General features: G+C 47.4%; 1 protein-coding gene across 3 annotated transcripts in view; it reads left to right on the top strand.

The window, feature by feature from the left end:
* The window catches only part of LOC130355627 (F-box only protein 36-like), an 83,916-nt gene that overhangs the window by 54,446 nt on the left and 11,038 nt on the right, over positions 1–18,432 (top strand). For all 3 annotated transcript variants that reach the window (XM_056556006.1, XM_056556004.1, XM_056556007.1), the window contains one exon: positions 1,270–1,442. In XM_056556006.1, the coding sequence (XP_056411981.1) occupies positions 1,270–1,442 (173 nt within the window). The remainder of the gene's footprint in view (positions 1–1,269; positions 1,443–18,432) is intronic.

The following is an 18,432-nucleotide window of genomic DNA, read 5'->3' as shown; positions in this document are numbered from 1 at the left end:
TTTCATTATTTATTTTTACTATTTATGGGCATGTTGCAATTTGACATCTGTGGACTGTATCCCTGCCGTTCGTACTGTCTACCATTGTGGATTTAGCATCACTACCTCTTTCTGTAGCTTTCATCTGTATAGTACCTTGTATTTTATGTATGATTTTATAATGCACTTGAATAAAGTTTATTCACTATTTTTGTATCCAAATCAGTATACTGGTATCTTCTTTTTTTGGTGTAGTTATGAAACATTCCATGTTATATCAAAGCAACATTTTTTTGTTGGAATTGCTCCAGAAGTTTGAGTGAATTTATTCAAGTTGTTTTACTGAATTCTAGTGTCCAGAGATTTCATATCTGCACTTTGCAGACAGGAACAGCGTCCCTGGCAAAAGGTTGTGGTTGGGAACCAAGGGAACATGGGGTTGGCTACCACCTTGCCATATGACACATATATATCAAGGACTACTACACCCAGTATAACTCTCATCACTCCCTCTGCCCACCACACACATTTCACAATCTAGCAGTCTGGTGGATGAATCTGGATTTAGCAGATGTCTAGAGAATGTCACTTCCTTATATACTTGGGAGGGAATTTATCAAAAGATTTACCTGCTATTTGGGGTTTTAAAAGTGGGTTAATTTGTCGTAGGATTTGTCTTAGTGTTAAATTTGGTTTACACAAGAAATCATGGTATGTTGTGATACACGGATTTGTAGTAACTTTAATGCAATGATAATGGATTTGTTATTAGCAATTTCTTACACAATTTGTTGCAATGCCCTTAGTAGGTCTTACATTTACACAAGCTCAGACCTGTCGTACAAAATTGGCTGTGAACAGAATTAGTAATGAGTCGCACATTTTGGTGCAAACGGGTTAACATTTTGCAGAAAAAGTTGCAGAGGAGGCAATGTTGAGTACTGAAGTGAAAAATGTGTACCTGTCCCATATTTATCACAAGCTTTGCATCAATTAATAAACTTGGTGCACGTACACATTTTCCACCACACACAAATTAGAGGTGTAAAAAAATAAAGTTCACCTACACCACCTTCACCTGGAGTAGGTAGGTATCCACTAAAACAAGCATGGTCAAAGGGTGAACAGGTTGTGCAAAAAGTACACTGGTGGGTCACAGTGAGGGTAACCTTTTAACAGTACCATATTAATTTTTAATATATCAAGAACATGTTTCTTTATCTTAAATGTATTACTCTTGTTTCAGTTTCATGTTAAATTATTAACAGTGTTGCTTTTTAAACTATCTAGGGCCATTAGAAAAGATCTTTGGCAAGGACACAATGAAATATATATTAAATTTGTGCAGAGGACAATTTGATTTCATTGTTCGGATACCTGATAGCCTCAAGATACATATCTTATCATTTCTTGATGCACAAGACATTAAGCAGCTGTCAGAAACATGCAAAGCTTTCCAGAAGGTATGTCAACACTGTGTGATGCATTTTGGGGAGAAAAGCAGAGATATTCTTGTAGAATCTTGGGGGGGAAAATACTGCACTTAAAGAGGTATTTCCATCTCTGTATTCAGATTTTAAGTTGTAGAGCACGTAAAGGTAAATAGTTTTGCTAATATATATCATTTTCAAACTTCCCTTATTTTTATGTTAGGCCACTCCTCTTTTACCCCTTGTTTACTGCTTGTGCTCAAGCATGCTGGCTCCCCTTCCCAGCCACCTCATCTCACTGAAAGGGCAAGGAGAGGGCGTAATGCTTGTCAATGTCCCTATGTTGCTATGGGTGATTAGCATCAGTTTAGGCCAGCAGTGGTACCGCCCACGGAGTGCTGCTGGACTGAACTGCCTATTTTATATATCTCACCACCCACACAAACCAGGTGAGCATGCATGACTAGGGGATATTATAGCTGCTGTAACCTACCTCCCACCAACCCCTTTGTCCCCATAACAACCCCTTACCTTAAACACGACAGACACAATGTTGGTGGTAACAAGGCCACAGCAGCCCCTTTATTAAATAACACAATTAAAACGTTGTAATGCAACTATAGTATGAACATCATACATAAACATTGTATAAACATCCTTAAACATAATTTAACATAAGTTAACCTGTCCCTAATACATGAGGAGGAGGACCTGAAGGCACTGTTACCGAGCCCAAACTAGAATGGGGCCTCCCTTACTCCTAGCCGTGAGCACCTGCACAGGAGCACCGTTTTGTGAGGCCCCCCGACCATCCTGGGACCCATGTCCCCTTGAAGAATTTCTCCATCGGGCTGGGAACCGCTCCCAGCCCACCTCCACACTGTATCCCATCACCTCCATGCCATCCACATGTCCCTCCAGGTCTCTCTCCTGCCACCGCCACAACGTCGACAAGTGACACCTCACTGGTCACCGTTCCTCCACAAACTAAGGGCTCTTTCCACTACCTCTTGAATCTCCAAAATCCATAGATCCATTCCCAAAACATTGAGGTGGACCCCATCCTCAGCCATGAACTCCGAAGGGCCCCCCTCCAATTCCCGATGTCGCACCACCAGTCCCCCATTCCGGGCCACGAATTTGCTAACAACTTTATTAACCTTAATCCGAGCCCTATTTAAGGCCACCACCGAACGAGCCTGCCTCCACTTGCGCCCAGCCACCATCTCGGACCACACAACAATCAGGCCAGGAAAGGACGACCACAACCTGAACAAGTCCATCTTGATGTCCCTGATCAGATCGCGCGATCTCCGCACACCCAAATCATTCCCACCCAGGTGTATAACCAGGACATCGGGGGCCCTATCTAAATGGACAAAGAACTGAACCCTGGCCAACAGCTCCGCCCACCTCATTCCCCTCTTCCCCAACCAATGCACCTGTCCTGCCGAACTCTCCAAGCCCAACTGGCGGCCCGCCGGGCGAACACCAGCCCTCACCCCGCCCCTCACCACATATGAGTGGCCGACAATCCAAATCAGTCCCGGGCCGGCACCTGAAAGACAAAAGCAACAAGAACAAACTACCAACCGCACTCCCAAAACACACAGCACTCACACCAAATGAGGACGAACATACAGTTGAAACCTCTCCGACTCCCACCTCCCGATCCGCCGAATGACGTCAGGCCCCAAGCCCCACCGAGACGCCTCGGTGGCCGCCCCGATGCGGAATGAATGAGAGCTATACTCCCTCGCACCGCAACCCACCATCTCCAAACATTTCCGAAAAACCCCAACAAATTGAAAACGCGACAAGAACCCCCCGTCCGCATGCACCAATAGAGGACCCACAACCCCCGTCCGAACTTCCAAAAATGCGGCATAACAAAAAACCGGACACATATCCGAGCCCCGCAAAGCCGCCAAACACACAGTCGCCCCACGACCCACCTGATCCGTCTTGGAACAGCGCAAAAAACATCGCAACACCCCATCAGCCAGACTCACATTGGAAAAAAGCAAACCCCCAACACGCCGCTTACTAGGCGCCACCAGTTCCGAAATACGAAACGCCCCAAAAAACGCCAACGCAAACGCCAGCCGAAACAAGCGACACTCATAATCCGAAAAACATATCTCCCCCAACGCCACCCCCAACTGACACAAAAGCGGAAAAGTCACTGGGCGCCTCACATCCCTGGACACCGCCCCTTTGCGAAACCCTCTCAACGCCTGTCGCACCAAAAACGACCTAGAAACATCCGGCAAACCCCGAACTTTAAACCAAAATGCCAAGGCCGACATTCGTCGACCAATTCCCGCCGGAGACACCTCTTCGCAAAACGCCCTACCAACATAAAACAACAAGGCCGCCTCCCATTCTGCGGGGGCGCCCGCGATTGACAACTGCCCCACCAGCTTCTCCCAGTCTGACCACCAGCGCCGATAAGCCGACCAAGTGGCCTGGCACACTGAGCGGCCGACCAAAGCAAGCGCCACCTCTAAACCAGACGCCACAGCCATTCCGGACACGGAAGGCCGGTCACCTCTGCCTCCGGCGCCAATTCCCGGAAACGGTCCCACTGTAGACGAGAGAGAGCGTCAGCCACCGCATTATCCACCCCCGGTACATGCAACGCCACCACTTGTGAATTAAGTTCCAACACCCTTAACACCAAATGCCGCAGCAACGTAACCACGGGCGGAGAACACGCCGTCTGGTTGTTAATGGCCAAGACCACCCCCATGTTATCACAATGGAAACACACCTTCCGATTGCGAAACATCTCACCCCACACAAACACCGCCACCACAATCGGGAACAGCTCCAGGAATGCAAGGTTTTTCGTCAACCCCGCCTCCTGCCACTCACCCGGCCATTGCCCCACGCACCACTGACCCTGAAGAAAAGCCCCAAACCCGCAGCCCCCTGCCGCATCGGTATACAAGTCCAAATCCACACTCAACACCGGCTTCCCCATCACCACCGAACGGCCATTATACCGACTCAAAAAATCCTGCCACACCCCCAGGTCCGCCCGCAACCCAGCCGACAGCCGCACATAGTGGTTAGGCCGCGAGACACCCGCCGTAGCCGCAGCGAGACGCCTGCAAAAAACACGCCCCATAGGCATGATCCGGCACGCAAAATTGAGACGGCCCAACAAAGATTGGACCTCCCGCAGTTTCAACATGCGAACCCGACATGCCCTCCCCACCGCCTCCCTCAGTTCTCCCAGCTTATCCTCGGGCAGCCGACACTCCATGGCTACCGTGTCGATCACTATGCCCAAAAATTTAACCGAGGTAGACGGGCCTTCCGTCTTTTCAGGCGCCAACGGGACGCCAAACCAACCCGACACCCGCTCCATTTCCCGCAGCAAAATCGCACATACCCTAGACCCAGCCGGGCCCAAAAAAAGGAAGTCGTCCAGGTAATGTAGAACCGACTCCAAACCTGACTCACTCCACACCACCCACTCCAAAAAGGAACTAAACTGCTCGAAAAACGCACAGGAAACAGAGCAGCCCATAGGTAAACACAAATCCACAAAAAACCGACCCCCCAAACAGCACCCCAACAACGCAAAGCTGTCCGGGTGTACCGGCAAAAGACGAAACGCCGCCTCAATATCTGTCTTAGCCAACAACGCCCCCCTGCCGTACTTCCGGACCCACACCAGCGCCGCATCAAACGAGGTGTAAGACACAGCGCAAAGCGCCGGGTCAATGCCATCATTCACCGACCCCCCAACCGGATGGGAGAGGTGATGAATAAGGCGAAACTTGTTGGGTTCCTTCTTAGGGACCAAACCCAATGGGGAGACCCGCAAGCCCATTAACGGAGGCGACTCAAACGGTCCAGCCATCCGACCCAACGACACCTCCTTCAACAACTTTTCCTCAACTAAATCCGCGCGGGCCAACGCCGAAACCAGATTCCGAACTGCCCCATTACCGGACCCCATCCCCTCGAAGGGGATACGAAAACCCTCCGTAAACCCAGACCGCAAAAATTCCGCCACAACCCTATTTGGGTACCTGGCGAGGAAAGGTGCCATCCTTCCCACCTGCACCGGTGTCGCCCCTCTTCGCGTCAACCTCTCCCAGTCTCCCTTTTCCCCGCCGGAAACAGCGCGACAGCCCGTGTCCTCCCACGCCGCAGCCCGAACATTCGTGTTTAAATCGGCACTCAGCGCCGAACTTGCAATTCCCTTCATTGAATTGCCAACACACTTCTTTTCCGGCCCCCGCCGACCGCCCAGACCCAGAACCAGCCCCCCCTGCGCCGTCCCGAAAGGACTGCAAGCCACCCCCCCCCACACGGAGCGGCCATCAGCCGCATCCACAGCCCAATATCTTTATGGTCCCACCGCAGGTCAGAACGCACCGCCATACGCTGACGAAATTGTTCGTCGTACCGAAGCCACGCCGAACCCCCGTACACCCTGTACGCCTCCCCCACCGCATCCATATAACAAAAGAGACCGGAGCAATGCTCCGGCGACTTTTCCCCCACCACACAGGCCAAAATTGCGAAGGCCTGAAGCCAATTCGAGAACGTCCGCGGTATCAGCCGGTACCGCCGACGCTCCTCCTCCTCCACCTTCTCCAACCGTTTCGATTCATCCGGACGCACTCTATCCAGGTTAAATTTTTCGAGCGGGAGTAGCGAAAAAATATCCACCTACTCCTGCTTCCAAATTTTTTCCCTCACTTCGGCCCTGAGGTGCACGCCTAAGGGGCCCTCAAAGCACACATAAACCTCCCCCCTAGCCGCATCCGCCAAACGAACCCCCCCACCGGACCCCGAAGCCGCTACCACCGGGGGAGTCCCCACCTGCAGAACCCCCGCGCCACCCCCAGAAGCCACCCCCAGCGCCACCCCCGGAGCCACCTGCCCCCCAGGTCCCTCAGCTGCGCCCCACACAGGTAACGGCGACCCACCCACGTACAACCCGCTACCCCGCAACAAAGCATGCAACCCATCAACAAAAAACTGCAATCCACCCAACCCACCCGCCCCCACCCCCAGACCCGCCGAACTGGAGACATTGGTGTACTCACCGGACCTCACCGGCACCGAACCAGCGGCCGTAGCTCCAGCTGCAGGACGACTCCGGATCTCCTGGACTTGACTCACGGCGACAACAGGAGGAGGAGCCAGGGGAACCCTGCCCGCGTGGATAGCAGCATCACCGGACGAATCTCCACCAGCAGCAACTTCAGCACCCTCGGGCCTCCGGACCCCGCTACCACCCGCGCCCGCTACAACCCCGAAGGGGAGCAGGGGATTGGCCAGCAGATCCAGGGGGAGAACCGGCACCTCCGCCAGCAGCAGGTCGTCGTCGCTGACATCACTAGGGGCGGGGCTGATCTCCTCACCTCCACACACTGCAGCCCCCCCCGCCGCAGCCGCAGACGGACGCACTCCCAGAGCCCGCCGACCTCCTCCTAAGGAAGAGGCCGCAGGCGCACGATGAACTTCGGCCTGTGTCACCACCAGGCCAGCCGAGGCCCGCCCCTCCGGCTGAGGGGCGGGGTCAGTCAGGGCACGCGCCGTCCTCCATCCTCTGGCCTGCTCCCTCGCCACCGGAACCTCCGGGGAGCAGGCCGCCGATCTACGCTCCCTCCGACGAGCCCGGGGCGCACCGCCAGCGCGCCCCGCATTCCGCCCTGCCGCACCGGCAAGCGCGGCAGGGGAACCCTCAGGCCGCACACCACTGGCCCCCCCGGTCCTCCCGCCAGCGGCAGCGGCCGGAGAGCCCACCCGCCGTCGCCGCGCAGAAGGAGAGGTGTCAGGGGACAAGCGCGCAGGCGGACGAGAGCGCCGGCCGCTAGACCGGGACCCGGGCTCCGCCACCGGCAGCACCATCGGAGCAGCGTAAGCAGGGAACTGCTCCGCAAACCACTGGGGCCCACGGAGCAGCGCCTCCTCTCTCACCCTCCGCAGAATCTCCTCCATCGCAGGTCAGGTAGGGAGCACTGTACACTTTCCTTCCTGCGTCCCGACTGACCCTAACTTCCTATTCCTTCCCTATATCCCCCTTCTTAACTCCTCCCTTTCCTCTAACAGCTTCCCGCTCAACTCCATTTAACCCTATCCCTGCTGCATAATTCCCCTGTCATGTGCCCCTCCAGTCCTATTCTATCCCTTCCAGGGCATTCTGGAAGCTGAAAACATGAGATGGAAAACCCCTTTAAAGAAGACTGTGCTGGTATATCTTATAATATTGGTTGAAAGCAGAGCTTGCACTTTACACTTACTAACGCTAATGTTCTTTCTAGGGCTGAAAACAATAAAATGCTCTATAAAGTAACATAGAACATATACATCTTTCTACAAGGGCAGACATTAGAGTTAGTTGTAACTCTGATACTTATAATACATAATGGAAATTGCTATGTGACTATATAGCTTCTTACAGTTCAAAAGTAGTTTACAACTCTAATAATATTGGTTGAAAGCAGAGCTTGCACTTTACTCTTACTAACGCTAATGTTCTTTCTAGGGCTGAAAACAATAAAATGCTCTATCAAGTAACATAGAACATACACATCTTTCTACAAGGGCAGATGTTAGAGTTAGTTGTAACTCTGATACTTATAATACATAATGGAAATTGCTATATGACTATATAGCTTCTTACAGTTCAAAAGTAGTTTACAACTCTGGGAAATTTCTAAGCACCTTATCCCCTTCAGGAGTAGCCTGATTTTGACCTTAGATTACAAAGCCATATTTTTCAAATCTGATATGAGTCACTTTATGTGTAGTGCATTTACTTTTTTTATACACTGCTCGAAAAAATAAAGGGAACACTTAAACAACACAATGTAACTCCAAGTCAATCACACTTCTGTGAAATCACACTGTCCACTCAGGAAGCAACACTGATCGACAATCAATTTCACATGCTGTTGTGCAAATGGAACAGACAACAGGTGGAAATTATAGACACCCCCCCCCAATAAAGAAGTGATCGGTGACATGATGACGGCGACGGAGAGCGACGATGCAGGGCAGTGGCGACGTAGTGATACAGCATCAGAGGAGCGGCGAACTGACGGACCGGAGTGGCAGGGACACATGAGTATAATCCATGGTACGAATCCTTCAACATAAGATAGTTTTAACAAACGATGGTTCGTCTGGAACAAATAACCATCGCATATTGAGGAACCACTGTAATTGGCTATTTGTAAAGGTACCAAATACCATCTCATAAGGACCTTATAGGTCAGTCATATTTTGGTCCAATCTAAGGCATCCCAATGCTAAGCCAGGTCTCTCTCCAAGGAATATAGATATGGCATTGTGGTTTAATCAGGGAGGAGTATAAGAGAGAAATCAGACCCAGGAAGTGTGGAGAGAAAGGGCACATCTGCCATAAGTGAACATTTGTAAATCTTTTTCCCCTTACATAAAGGTGGAAGCTCACTGTCTTAATTAAAGATTGTGAAAAGTCTTAGAGGTATGGTGCAGGCAGTTTTGATGATCTCCCTGTAACAAGGCAACAGATGTGGACCCAATTTGCTACCAAAGTGGTTTGACTTAGAGCCACACTCAGGATCAAACTCTAACTATCCTCTAAGTTTTCACCCTTTATCCCTCTCCAAGGTGTGAAAGCTGGATTTATGCTGCTAGAGGGTACCAGGTCGCTTCCTAAGTGTTGTCCCAGTATACGTAAGGCCTGGAACAGCACAACAGGTGGCATTCATATGCAAGGCACCAAGGGGTCAGGCAAGAAAGCAAATTATAGTCAGCAGTTGGTCAAGCACTGCAAAGTCAATATAGTACACAGGGACTCAGGCAGAGGCAGTAACAGGCAAGAGGGCCAAGGTGACCTGGTACAGGGTAAAAAAAAAACAGGTTTGACAACAGATGGTTTTGTACAGGAGGGCTCAGGCAGAGACAGAATCCAGGAGAGTCCAGGAGACCAGTAAAGGTCAGATAACAGGGTCTGATACAGCACACTACAATTAATTCTATGGAACTACAACATTGTTCAGGCATCACAAAATATGCAGAACTGCCTTAAATAGGCAATGCTGAGTCAGGATTGGATGGGAACAGATTAGCTTATGCCCACCATTCCTTTAAATAACAGAAAGTACTGGAAAGTAAGGGTGAGCAATGAAACGATCCAGGCTGTAGCACTTGAGTAGCTTGCCCCTCCACTATGACACCGGACTGGAAAAATAAATGGCAATTTTATAGGTTGCCAACGAACATAAGCACCAGGAATGGTACAGATTGCTTTTATTCCCTAACAGCTATCCAATGGTGTCTGCAGCTCTTAGCAGCAAATGAAGTTCACAAAGTTGCAAGAAAAAGTATGTGAACCTTTTGGAATTATATGGATTTCTGTATAAATTGATAATAAAATGTGATCTGATCTTCACAACAACAAGTCACAACAATAGACAATCACAGTCTGCTTAAGCTAATAACACACAAATAATTAAATCTTACCATGTTTTTATTGGACACACCATGTAAGCATTCACAGTGCAGGTAGAAAAAGTATGTGAACCCCTAGACTAATGACATCTCCAAGAGCTAATTGGAGTGTGGTGTCATCCAACTGGAGTCCAATCAATGAGATGAGATTGTAGGTGTTGGTTACAGCTGCCCTGCCCTATAGAAAACATCCACCAGTTCTTGGTTTGCTTTTCACAAGAAGCATTGCCTGATGTGAGTGATGCCTCGCACAAAAGAGCTCTCAGAAGACATACGATTAAGAATGTTTGACTTGCATAAAGCTGGAAAGAGTTATAAATGTATCTCCAAAAGCCTTGCTGTTCACTAGTCCATGGTAAGACAAATTGACTGCAAAGATGACTGCAAGAGCACAGTGCAGACTGCTTAATGAGGTGAAGAAGAATCCTAGAGTGTCTGCTAAACACTTACAAAAGTCTCTGGCATATGCTAACATCCCTGTTAGTGAATCTACGATATGTAAAACACTAAACAAGAATGGATTTCATCGGAGGTTACCACAGAGGAAGCCACTGCTGTCCAAAAAAAGACATTGCTGCACATTATACAGTTTGCACAAGAGCATCTGGATGTTCCACAGCAGTACTGGCAAAATATTCTGTGACGGCTCCCTGCTGACAAGCAGGTTCTGCTCAGCGCTGGAGCTATTATGTTAACATCATAACAGTATCTCTCTAAACCTGCAAAGCAATACGGAGGTTGTATACACCAGCATGATATATGTGCAGTGAATAAGTACATGATTGAATACGCTCTTGAAGGATCTGAAAAGATGAATAGATATATAAGTCTTTTCTTTTGCAGGCATACGCATATGTGAATTTATGGTTGCATGAACCTTTTTTGCAGCTCTTCTTTGCAGGTGCCTTGCAGGTTTTCATAAATTAGATTTTTTTACTTATTACGTCTAAACGCATTTAATGTACTATTGATGTAATACTATATTACTACGTCATCCTGATGACCTCAGCAAACACTAGCTGACAGAAACGCGTTGTAGGCGGTATATATATTTTCATGGTTCTCATGTGTGAAATAATCTGAGAGATTTTGTGTTGTAAACCCTGAGAGCTGGATACTACTCAAGTAATAGTCCATACAAACAATTTTTTCTGGACTACTGTTTATTAACTTATATCTTATTTTATATGTTATGGGGCTCACATATTTGGTGTAATTTTAGCAAACTTAATTAAAAGTTAAGTTTTAAGCACTATCCTTTTTTTCATATTTTTTTTAAATATTCTGTGGACAGATGAAACCAAAGTTGAGTTGTTTGGAAGAATCACACAACACTATGTGTGGAGAAAAAGAGGCACAGCACACCAACATCAAAACCTCATCCCAACTGTGAAATATGGTGGTGGGGGCATCATGGTTTGGGGTTGCTTTGCTGCGTCAGGGCCGTGACGGATTGCTATCATCGAAGGACAAATAAATTCCTACATTTATCAAGACATTTTGCAGGAGAACTTAAGGCCTTCTGTCCACCAGCTGAAGCTCAACAGAAGATGGGTGTTGCAACAGGACAACGACCCAAAGCATAGAAGTAAATCAACAACAGAATGGATTAACAGAAAAAAATACGCCTTCTGGATTGGACCAGTCAGAGTCCTGACCTCAATCTGATTGAGATGTTGTGGCATGACCTCAAGAAAGCGATTCACATCAGACATCCCAAGAATATTGCTGAACTGAAACTGTTCTGTAAAGAGGAATGGTCAAAAATTAGTCCTGACCGTTGTGCACATCTGATCTGCAACTACAGGAAACATTTGGTTGAAGTTATTGCTGCCAAATGTAGTTCAATTAGTTATTAAATCCAAGGGTTCACATACTTTTTCCACCTGCACTGTGAATGTTTACATGTTGTGTTCAATAAAAATATGGTAAAATGTAATTCTTTGTGTGTTATTAGTTTAAGCTGACTGTGATTGTCTATTGTTGTGACTTAGATGAAGATCAGATCACATTTTATGACCAACTAGCTGAGTACCCAGCATTGCATGGTTTTTCCTTCCTAATCCTTGTTGGGGAGGAAAATCAACAAAGGAGGAAACTTTTGACTTCATATCCCATTCTTATGTCCAATCCTCATATCCCGGCCTCATATCCCGTCTTTATGTCCCATCTCCATATCCCAACCTCATATCCTGTCCTCCTATCCCGTTCTTATGTCCCCTCCTCATATCCTGTCCTCATATCTCATCCTTATGTCCCATCCCCTTATCCCGTCCTCATGTCCCATCCACATATCCCATCCTCGTGTCCCGTCCTAGTGTCCCATCCTCCTATCCCGACCTCATATCCCGACCTCCTATCCCGACCTCATATCCCATCCTCATGTCCCGTCCTTACGTCCCATCCTCATATCCCGTCCTCATATGCTGTCCTCATATCCCATCCTTGTTTTATCCTCATATCCCGACCTCATATCCTGTCCTTATGTCCCATCCTCATATCCTGTCCTCAGGTGTGCGCGATTTGAAAACCAGACCGATGGACAAAAAGGGTAGAGAATAAAATGGTGGGGCTTAAAAGTGGGCGTGTCTTTGTGGGATGGTGTATGGCTTGCAAGCCAGACTGACACATTCACCAGGAGATGCAGAGCGGAGCTTGTGGAGTAAGGTACTGGAAGTCCCATATACTTGCATGGGACTTGAAACAAAAACTCATCTTTTATATAAGGGTGTAGGTAAGGGTAATTTAACCCCTTAAGGACCAAGGGCGTATGGGTACGCCTTTGCTCCCTGGTACTTAAGGACCAAGGGCGTACCTGTATGCCTGTGGGAATTTCGGTCCCTGCCGCGCGCAGGGCGGGGACCGGACCGGGGTGACTGCTGATATCGATCAACAGGCACTCCGCGCCAATGCCCAGGGGGGTCATCAGATCCCCCCATGTAGGCGATCGCCGAAAATCGCAAGTTAATTCACACTTGCGATTCTCGGCTATTCCGGTGATGCGGGTCACGTGTGACCCTCTGACCCGGAGATAAAAGGTGATCGGGGATGTCGTCACCCCCCCAGGATCGCTGCTATTGGCCGGACGATCGTCCGGCCAATAGCAGCCGGCAGGGGAGGGGTTAACGGCCCCTTCTCGCGGCTCTGCTTGCTCCCTGAGTTCATTCAGCGGCCAGAGCTGCGAGAAGGAGCGAGGGACCCCCCCTCTGTGAAGATCAGAGCCCCTCACAGAGGAAGACCCCCCTTAGAGCAGCGAGAGAGTACAGCCCCAGGGACAGGTAGGGTTAACCAGTAAAAAAAGTAAAAAGTAAAGTAAAAAAAAAGTGTAAAAAAAAGTTAAACATTTTTTCCCCCCCCTGACCCCCTAATAGGACCTAAAGGGTCCACAACAATTTTTTTAGTGTGACCCCGGCCCTATTAGGGATTCAGGGCGCTGCATTTGGCCATTTTTTTTGGGGGGGGGCTGCAGCACTTTTTTCCCCCCCATACAGTTAGTTACACCAATCACACACACTACATACTCATCCCCCCCCCACACACACACCCGCTACAACCCCGCCACCAACCCCCCCCCCCCCGCTTTTCTTGCCTCCGACTCCGAATCTGTCAGTGAGGACGATGAAGATCCAACATTCCTGTGCTCTTCTTCGTCCTCCTCATCATCTAATACTGATGATGAGTCACCTATACGGCGGTGGAGACGCCGCCAGACGAGGCCACGCACCCCCCATGCTAGTGGCCCAGTGGCCGGCACTAGTGCGAGTGGTGATGCTGCTCGTACTAGGAGTCCGATCCCCCCAGACAAGTTTACCAGAGCCCCCTTCCGGTGAACCTGTCTGGAGACCCCCAGAGGCTTATCAGCCACGGGTTCCGGAGTTTGTTGGCGACTCCGGAATCCGGATTGACAATTCTGGATTCACTGAAATTGACTATTTCAGTAATTTTTTCAGTGACAGTTTTGTCAATCTAATGGTGGAGCAGACGAATCTGTACGCCAGGCAGTTCATCGCCCACCACCCTGATTCTGTTTTGGCCAGGCCCAATGAATGGTACGCCATTGATGCAGCAGAGATGAGGACATTTTGGGGCCTCTTGCTGCATATGGGCCTGGTCAAAAAACCAAGTGTCAGACAGTACTGGAGCTGGGACATCTTCTACCAGACCCCGCTTTACAGTATGGTCATGGCACGGAGGCGGTTCGAGGCCATTCGGAAATGCCTGCATTATGCAGATAATGCGGCATGTCCGCCCCGAGGTGATACCGCCCATGACCGGCTTTACAAAGTGAGGCGGGTCATCGATCACTTTGGGGCCAAATTTTTGGAGGCCTACGTACCCCTCAGGGAGCTCTCTGTTGATGAGTCTCTTATCAGTTTTAAGGGGAGACTCATCTTCCGCCAGCATATTCCCTCGAAGCGGGCGCAGTATGGCGTGAAGCTCTATAAACTTTGTGAGAGTACCTCCGGGTACACTCTCAAGTTTAGAGTGTATGAGGGGCGAGATTCCCGTATTGAACCCCCAGATTGTTCCCCCTCTCTGGGTGTTAGCGGGAAAATTGTTTGGGAGCCTGTGCACCTATTGCTGGATAAGGGTTACCACGTGTACATGGACAACTTTTATACCAGCATCCCTCTCTTCACATCCCTTGCCGACAGATCCACGTCCGCTTGTGGGACCGTGCGGAAAAACCAGAGAGGCCTCCCTCTAAATTTTCTGCAGACACCTATGCCCAAGGGTGAGTCCCGTGCCCTTACCCATGAAAACCTGTTGTTGGTCAGGTATAAGGATAAGAAAGATGTCCTTATGCTGACCACTATTCATGGTAACGGCAGCTCACCTGTCCCTGTGCGAGGTACCACAACACCGGTCCTCAAGCCCGATTGTATTCTGGACTACAATCGGTATATGGGGGGAGTTGATCTTTCTGATCAAGTCCTCAAGCCATACATGGCCATGCGGAAAACACGGGTATGGTAGAAAAAAGTTGCGGTCTACTTGGTACAGGTTGCCATGTACAACGCTTTTGTACTGTCCCAGTACGCTGGCAACACAGGGACATTCCTCCAGTTCCAAGAAGAAGTCCTAAAGGTCCTGATTTTTGGCGACCGGGAAAGAGCAGGCCGGATTTCCCAAGGAACTGGAGTTATAGGTGCCAGGATCGTCCCAGGCCAACACTTTCCAGGTGAAGTCCCCCACACTGGAAAGAAGGGACGATCCCAGAAAAAATGCAGAGTGTGTAACAGGAGGGGGATTCGGAAGGACACCACCACTCAGTGTGACACTTGCCCCGATCATCCGGGCCTCTGCATTAAAAACTGCTTCAGGGAGTATCACACTTCCATGCAGTACTAAATTTTCCCTTTTCATTTTAATTTTCCATAATTTGACCCCAATGTACCATATCCAGAGTACATTCCAAATTTTAACACCATAAAACCACTAAATTGCACAAAAAAACTCATCTAAAAAAAAAAAAAACTGATGAGACCTCTGGGGGTATTTTTTTTATCTGGGTCATGGGTTACTGAGTCACTATCATCGGGGACTTTTTTTGTTGCCTCAAATGCGCAGCGCTCTCTCTCCACCTGAGCGGGGTGTGCATTTGAGGCAACAGGTTAGGGACGGCCACACACGTCACATTCCCAGAATGATGATTCAGAGCATAGGGTTTGGGGTGGGCATATTTTTTAGTTTTGGCTATGCTCTGGGTCATCATTCTGGGACCATACCCTGTTTTATAATTTTATGTCCCATTGTACCCCATTTTAGTTATTTAGTGTACCCCAGTTATTTACCCCATGTAATGCCCCTTGAGGGGGGGTCCCACTGATCTGGCTCCATAGGCCGCAACGCAGAAGGTCAAGGCCCCTGAATGCGACCTGCTCCTCTCAGACCAGTGTGCAAGCTGTTTACGCCCAGACTTGAGGTATGTCCTTACTCCAAAGAAATGTATTTACAAACTTACGGTGACATTTTCTCCTTTTACCACTTGTGAAAATGAAAAATTTGGTGTAACCCCAGCATTTTAGTGTAAAAAAAATCCAATTTTTCATTTTCACATACCACTTCATGAATATTTATCAAACACCTGTGGGGTGTGAAGACTCACTGTACCCCTTGTTATGTTCCTTGAGGGATGTAGTTTCCGAAATAGTATGCCATGTGTTTTTTTTTTTTTTGCTGTCCTGGCACCATAGGGGCTTCCTAAATGTGACATGCCCCCCGAGCAAAATTTGCTCTCAAAAAGCCAAATATGACTCCTTCTCTTCTGAGCATTGTAGTTCGCCCGTAGTGCACTTCAGGTCAACTTATGGGGTACCTCCATACTCAGAAGAGATGGGGTTACAAATTTTGGGGGGTATTTTCTGCTATTAACCCTTGCAAAGTGCGAAATTTGGGGGGAAACACACATTTTAGTGAAAAGAAATAAATAAATTTTACATATGCAAAAGTTGTGAAACCCCTGTGGGGTATTAAGGCTCACTTTATTCCTTGTTACGTTCCTCAAGGGGTCTAGTTTCCAAAATGGTATGCCATGTGTTTTTTTTTTTTGCTGCTCTGGCACCATAGGGGCTTCCTAAATGCGACATGCCCCCCGAGCAAAATTTGCTCTCAAAAAGCCAAATATGACTCATTCTCTTCTGAGCATTGTAGCTCGCCCGTAGTGCACTTCAGGTCAACTTATGGGGTACCTCCATACTCAGAAGAGATGGGGTTACACATTTTGGGGGGTATTTTCTGCTATTAACCCTTGCAAAAATGTGAAATTTGGTGGGAAACACACATTTTAGTGAAAAAATAATATATTTTTTTACATATGCAAAAGTCGTGAAACCCCTGTGGGGTATTAAGGCTCACTTTATTCCTTGTTACGTTCCACAAGGGGTCTAGTTTCCAAAATGGTATGCCATGTGTTTTTTTTTTGCTGTTCTGGCACCATAGGGGCTTCCTAAATGCGACATGCCCCCCGAGCAAAATTTGCTTTCAAAAAGCCAAATATGACTCCTTCTCTTCTGAGCATTGTAGCTCGCCCGTAGTGCACTTCAGGTCAACTTATGGGGTACCTCCATACTCAGAAGAGATGGGGTTACAAATTTTGGGGGGTATTTTCTGCTATTAACTCTTGCAAAAATGTGAAATGTGGGGGGGAAACACACATTTTAGTGAAAAAAAAAATTTTTTTTTACATATGCAAAAGTCGTGAAACCCCTGTGGGGTATTAAGGCTCACTTTATTCCTTGTTACGTTCCTCAAGGGGTCTAGTTTCCAAAATTGTATGCCATGTGTTTTTTTTTGTTTTTTTTTTTTGCTGTTCTGGCACCATAGGGGCTTCCTAAATGCAACATGCCCCCCAAAAACCATTTCAGAAAAACGTACTCTCCAAAATCCCCTTGTCGCTCCTTCCCTTCTGAGCCCCCTACTGCACCCGTCGAACAATTTACATAGACATATGAGGCATGTGCTTACTCGAGAGAAATTGGGCTACAAATATAAGTATACATTTTCTCCTTTTACCCCTTGTAAAAATTCAAAAATTGGGTCTACAAGAACATGCAAGTGTAAAAATGAAGATTGTGAATTTTCTCCTTCACTTTGCTGCTATTCCTGTGAAACACCTAAAGGGTTAACACACTTACTGAATGTCATTTTGAATACTTTGGGGGTGTTGTTTTTATAATGGGTTCATTTATGGGGTATTTCTAATATGAAGACCACTTCAAACCTGAACTGGTTACTGAAAAACAGTGAGTTTGAAAATTTTGTGAAAAATTTTAAAATTGCTGCTGAACTTTGAAGCCCTCTGGTGTCTTCCAAAAGTAAAAACTTTTTTTTTTAGAATATCCATTTTTATTTGGAATATCAATTTTCCTTACAAGCAGAGAGCTTCAAAGTTAGAAAAAAGCTAAATTTTCAATTTTTTCATTAAATTTTGGGATTTTTCACCAAGAAAGGATGCAAGTTACCACAAAAATTTACCACCATGTTAAAGTAGAATATGTCACGAAAAAACAATCTCAGAATCAGAATGATAACTAAAAGCATTCCAGAGTTATTAATGTTTAAAGTGACAGTGGTCAGATGTGCAAAAAACGCTCTGGTCCTAAGGTGTAAAATGGCCTGGTCCTTAAGGGGTTAAAGGGGTATTCCAGGAAAAACCTTTTTACACATATATATATATATATATATATATATATATATATATATATATATCAACTGGCTCCAGAAAGTTAAACAGATTTGTAAATTACTTCTATTAAAAAATCTTAATCCTTTCAGAACTTATGAGCTTCTGAAGTTAAGGTTGTTTTTTTCTGTCTAAATCCTCTCTGATGACACCTGTCTTGGGAAACGCCCAGTTTAGAAGAGGTTTGCTATGGGGATTTGCTTCTAAACTGGGCGTATCCCGAGACAGGTGTCATCAGAAAGGATTTAGACAGAAAAGAACAACCTTAACTTCAGAAGCTCATAAGTACTGAAAGGATTAAGATTTTTTAATAGAAGTAATTTACAAATCTGCTTAACTTTCTGGAGCCAGTTGATATATAAAAAAAAG

This window comes from Hyla sarda, chromosome 2 (assembly GCF_029499605.1).
Source record: "Hyla sarda isolate aHylSar1 chromosome 2, aHylSar1.hap1, whole genome shotgun sequence".
Taxonomy (NCBI): Eukaryota; Metazoa; Chordata; class Amphibia; order Anura; family Hylidae; genus Hyla; species Hyla sarda.
This window is presented reverse-complemented; position numbering and strand designations above follow the sequence as displayed.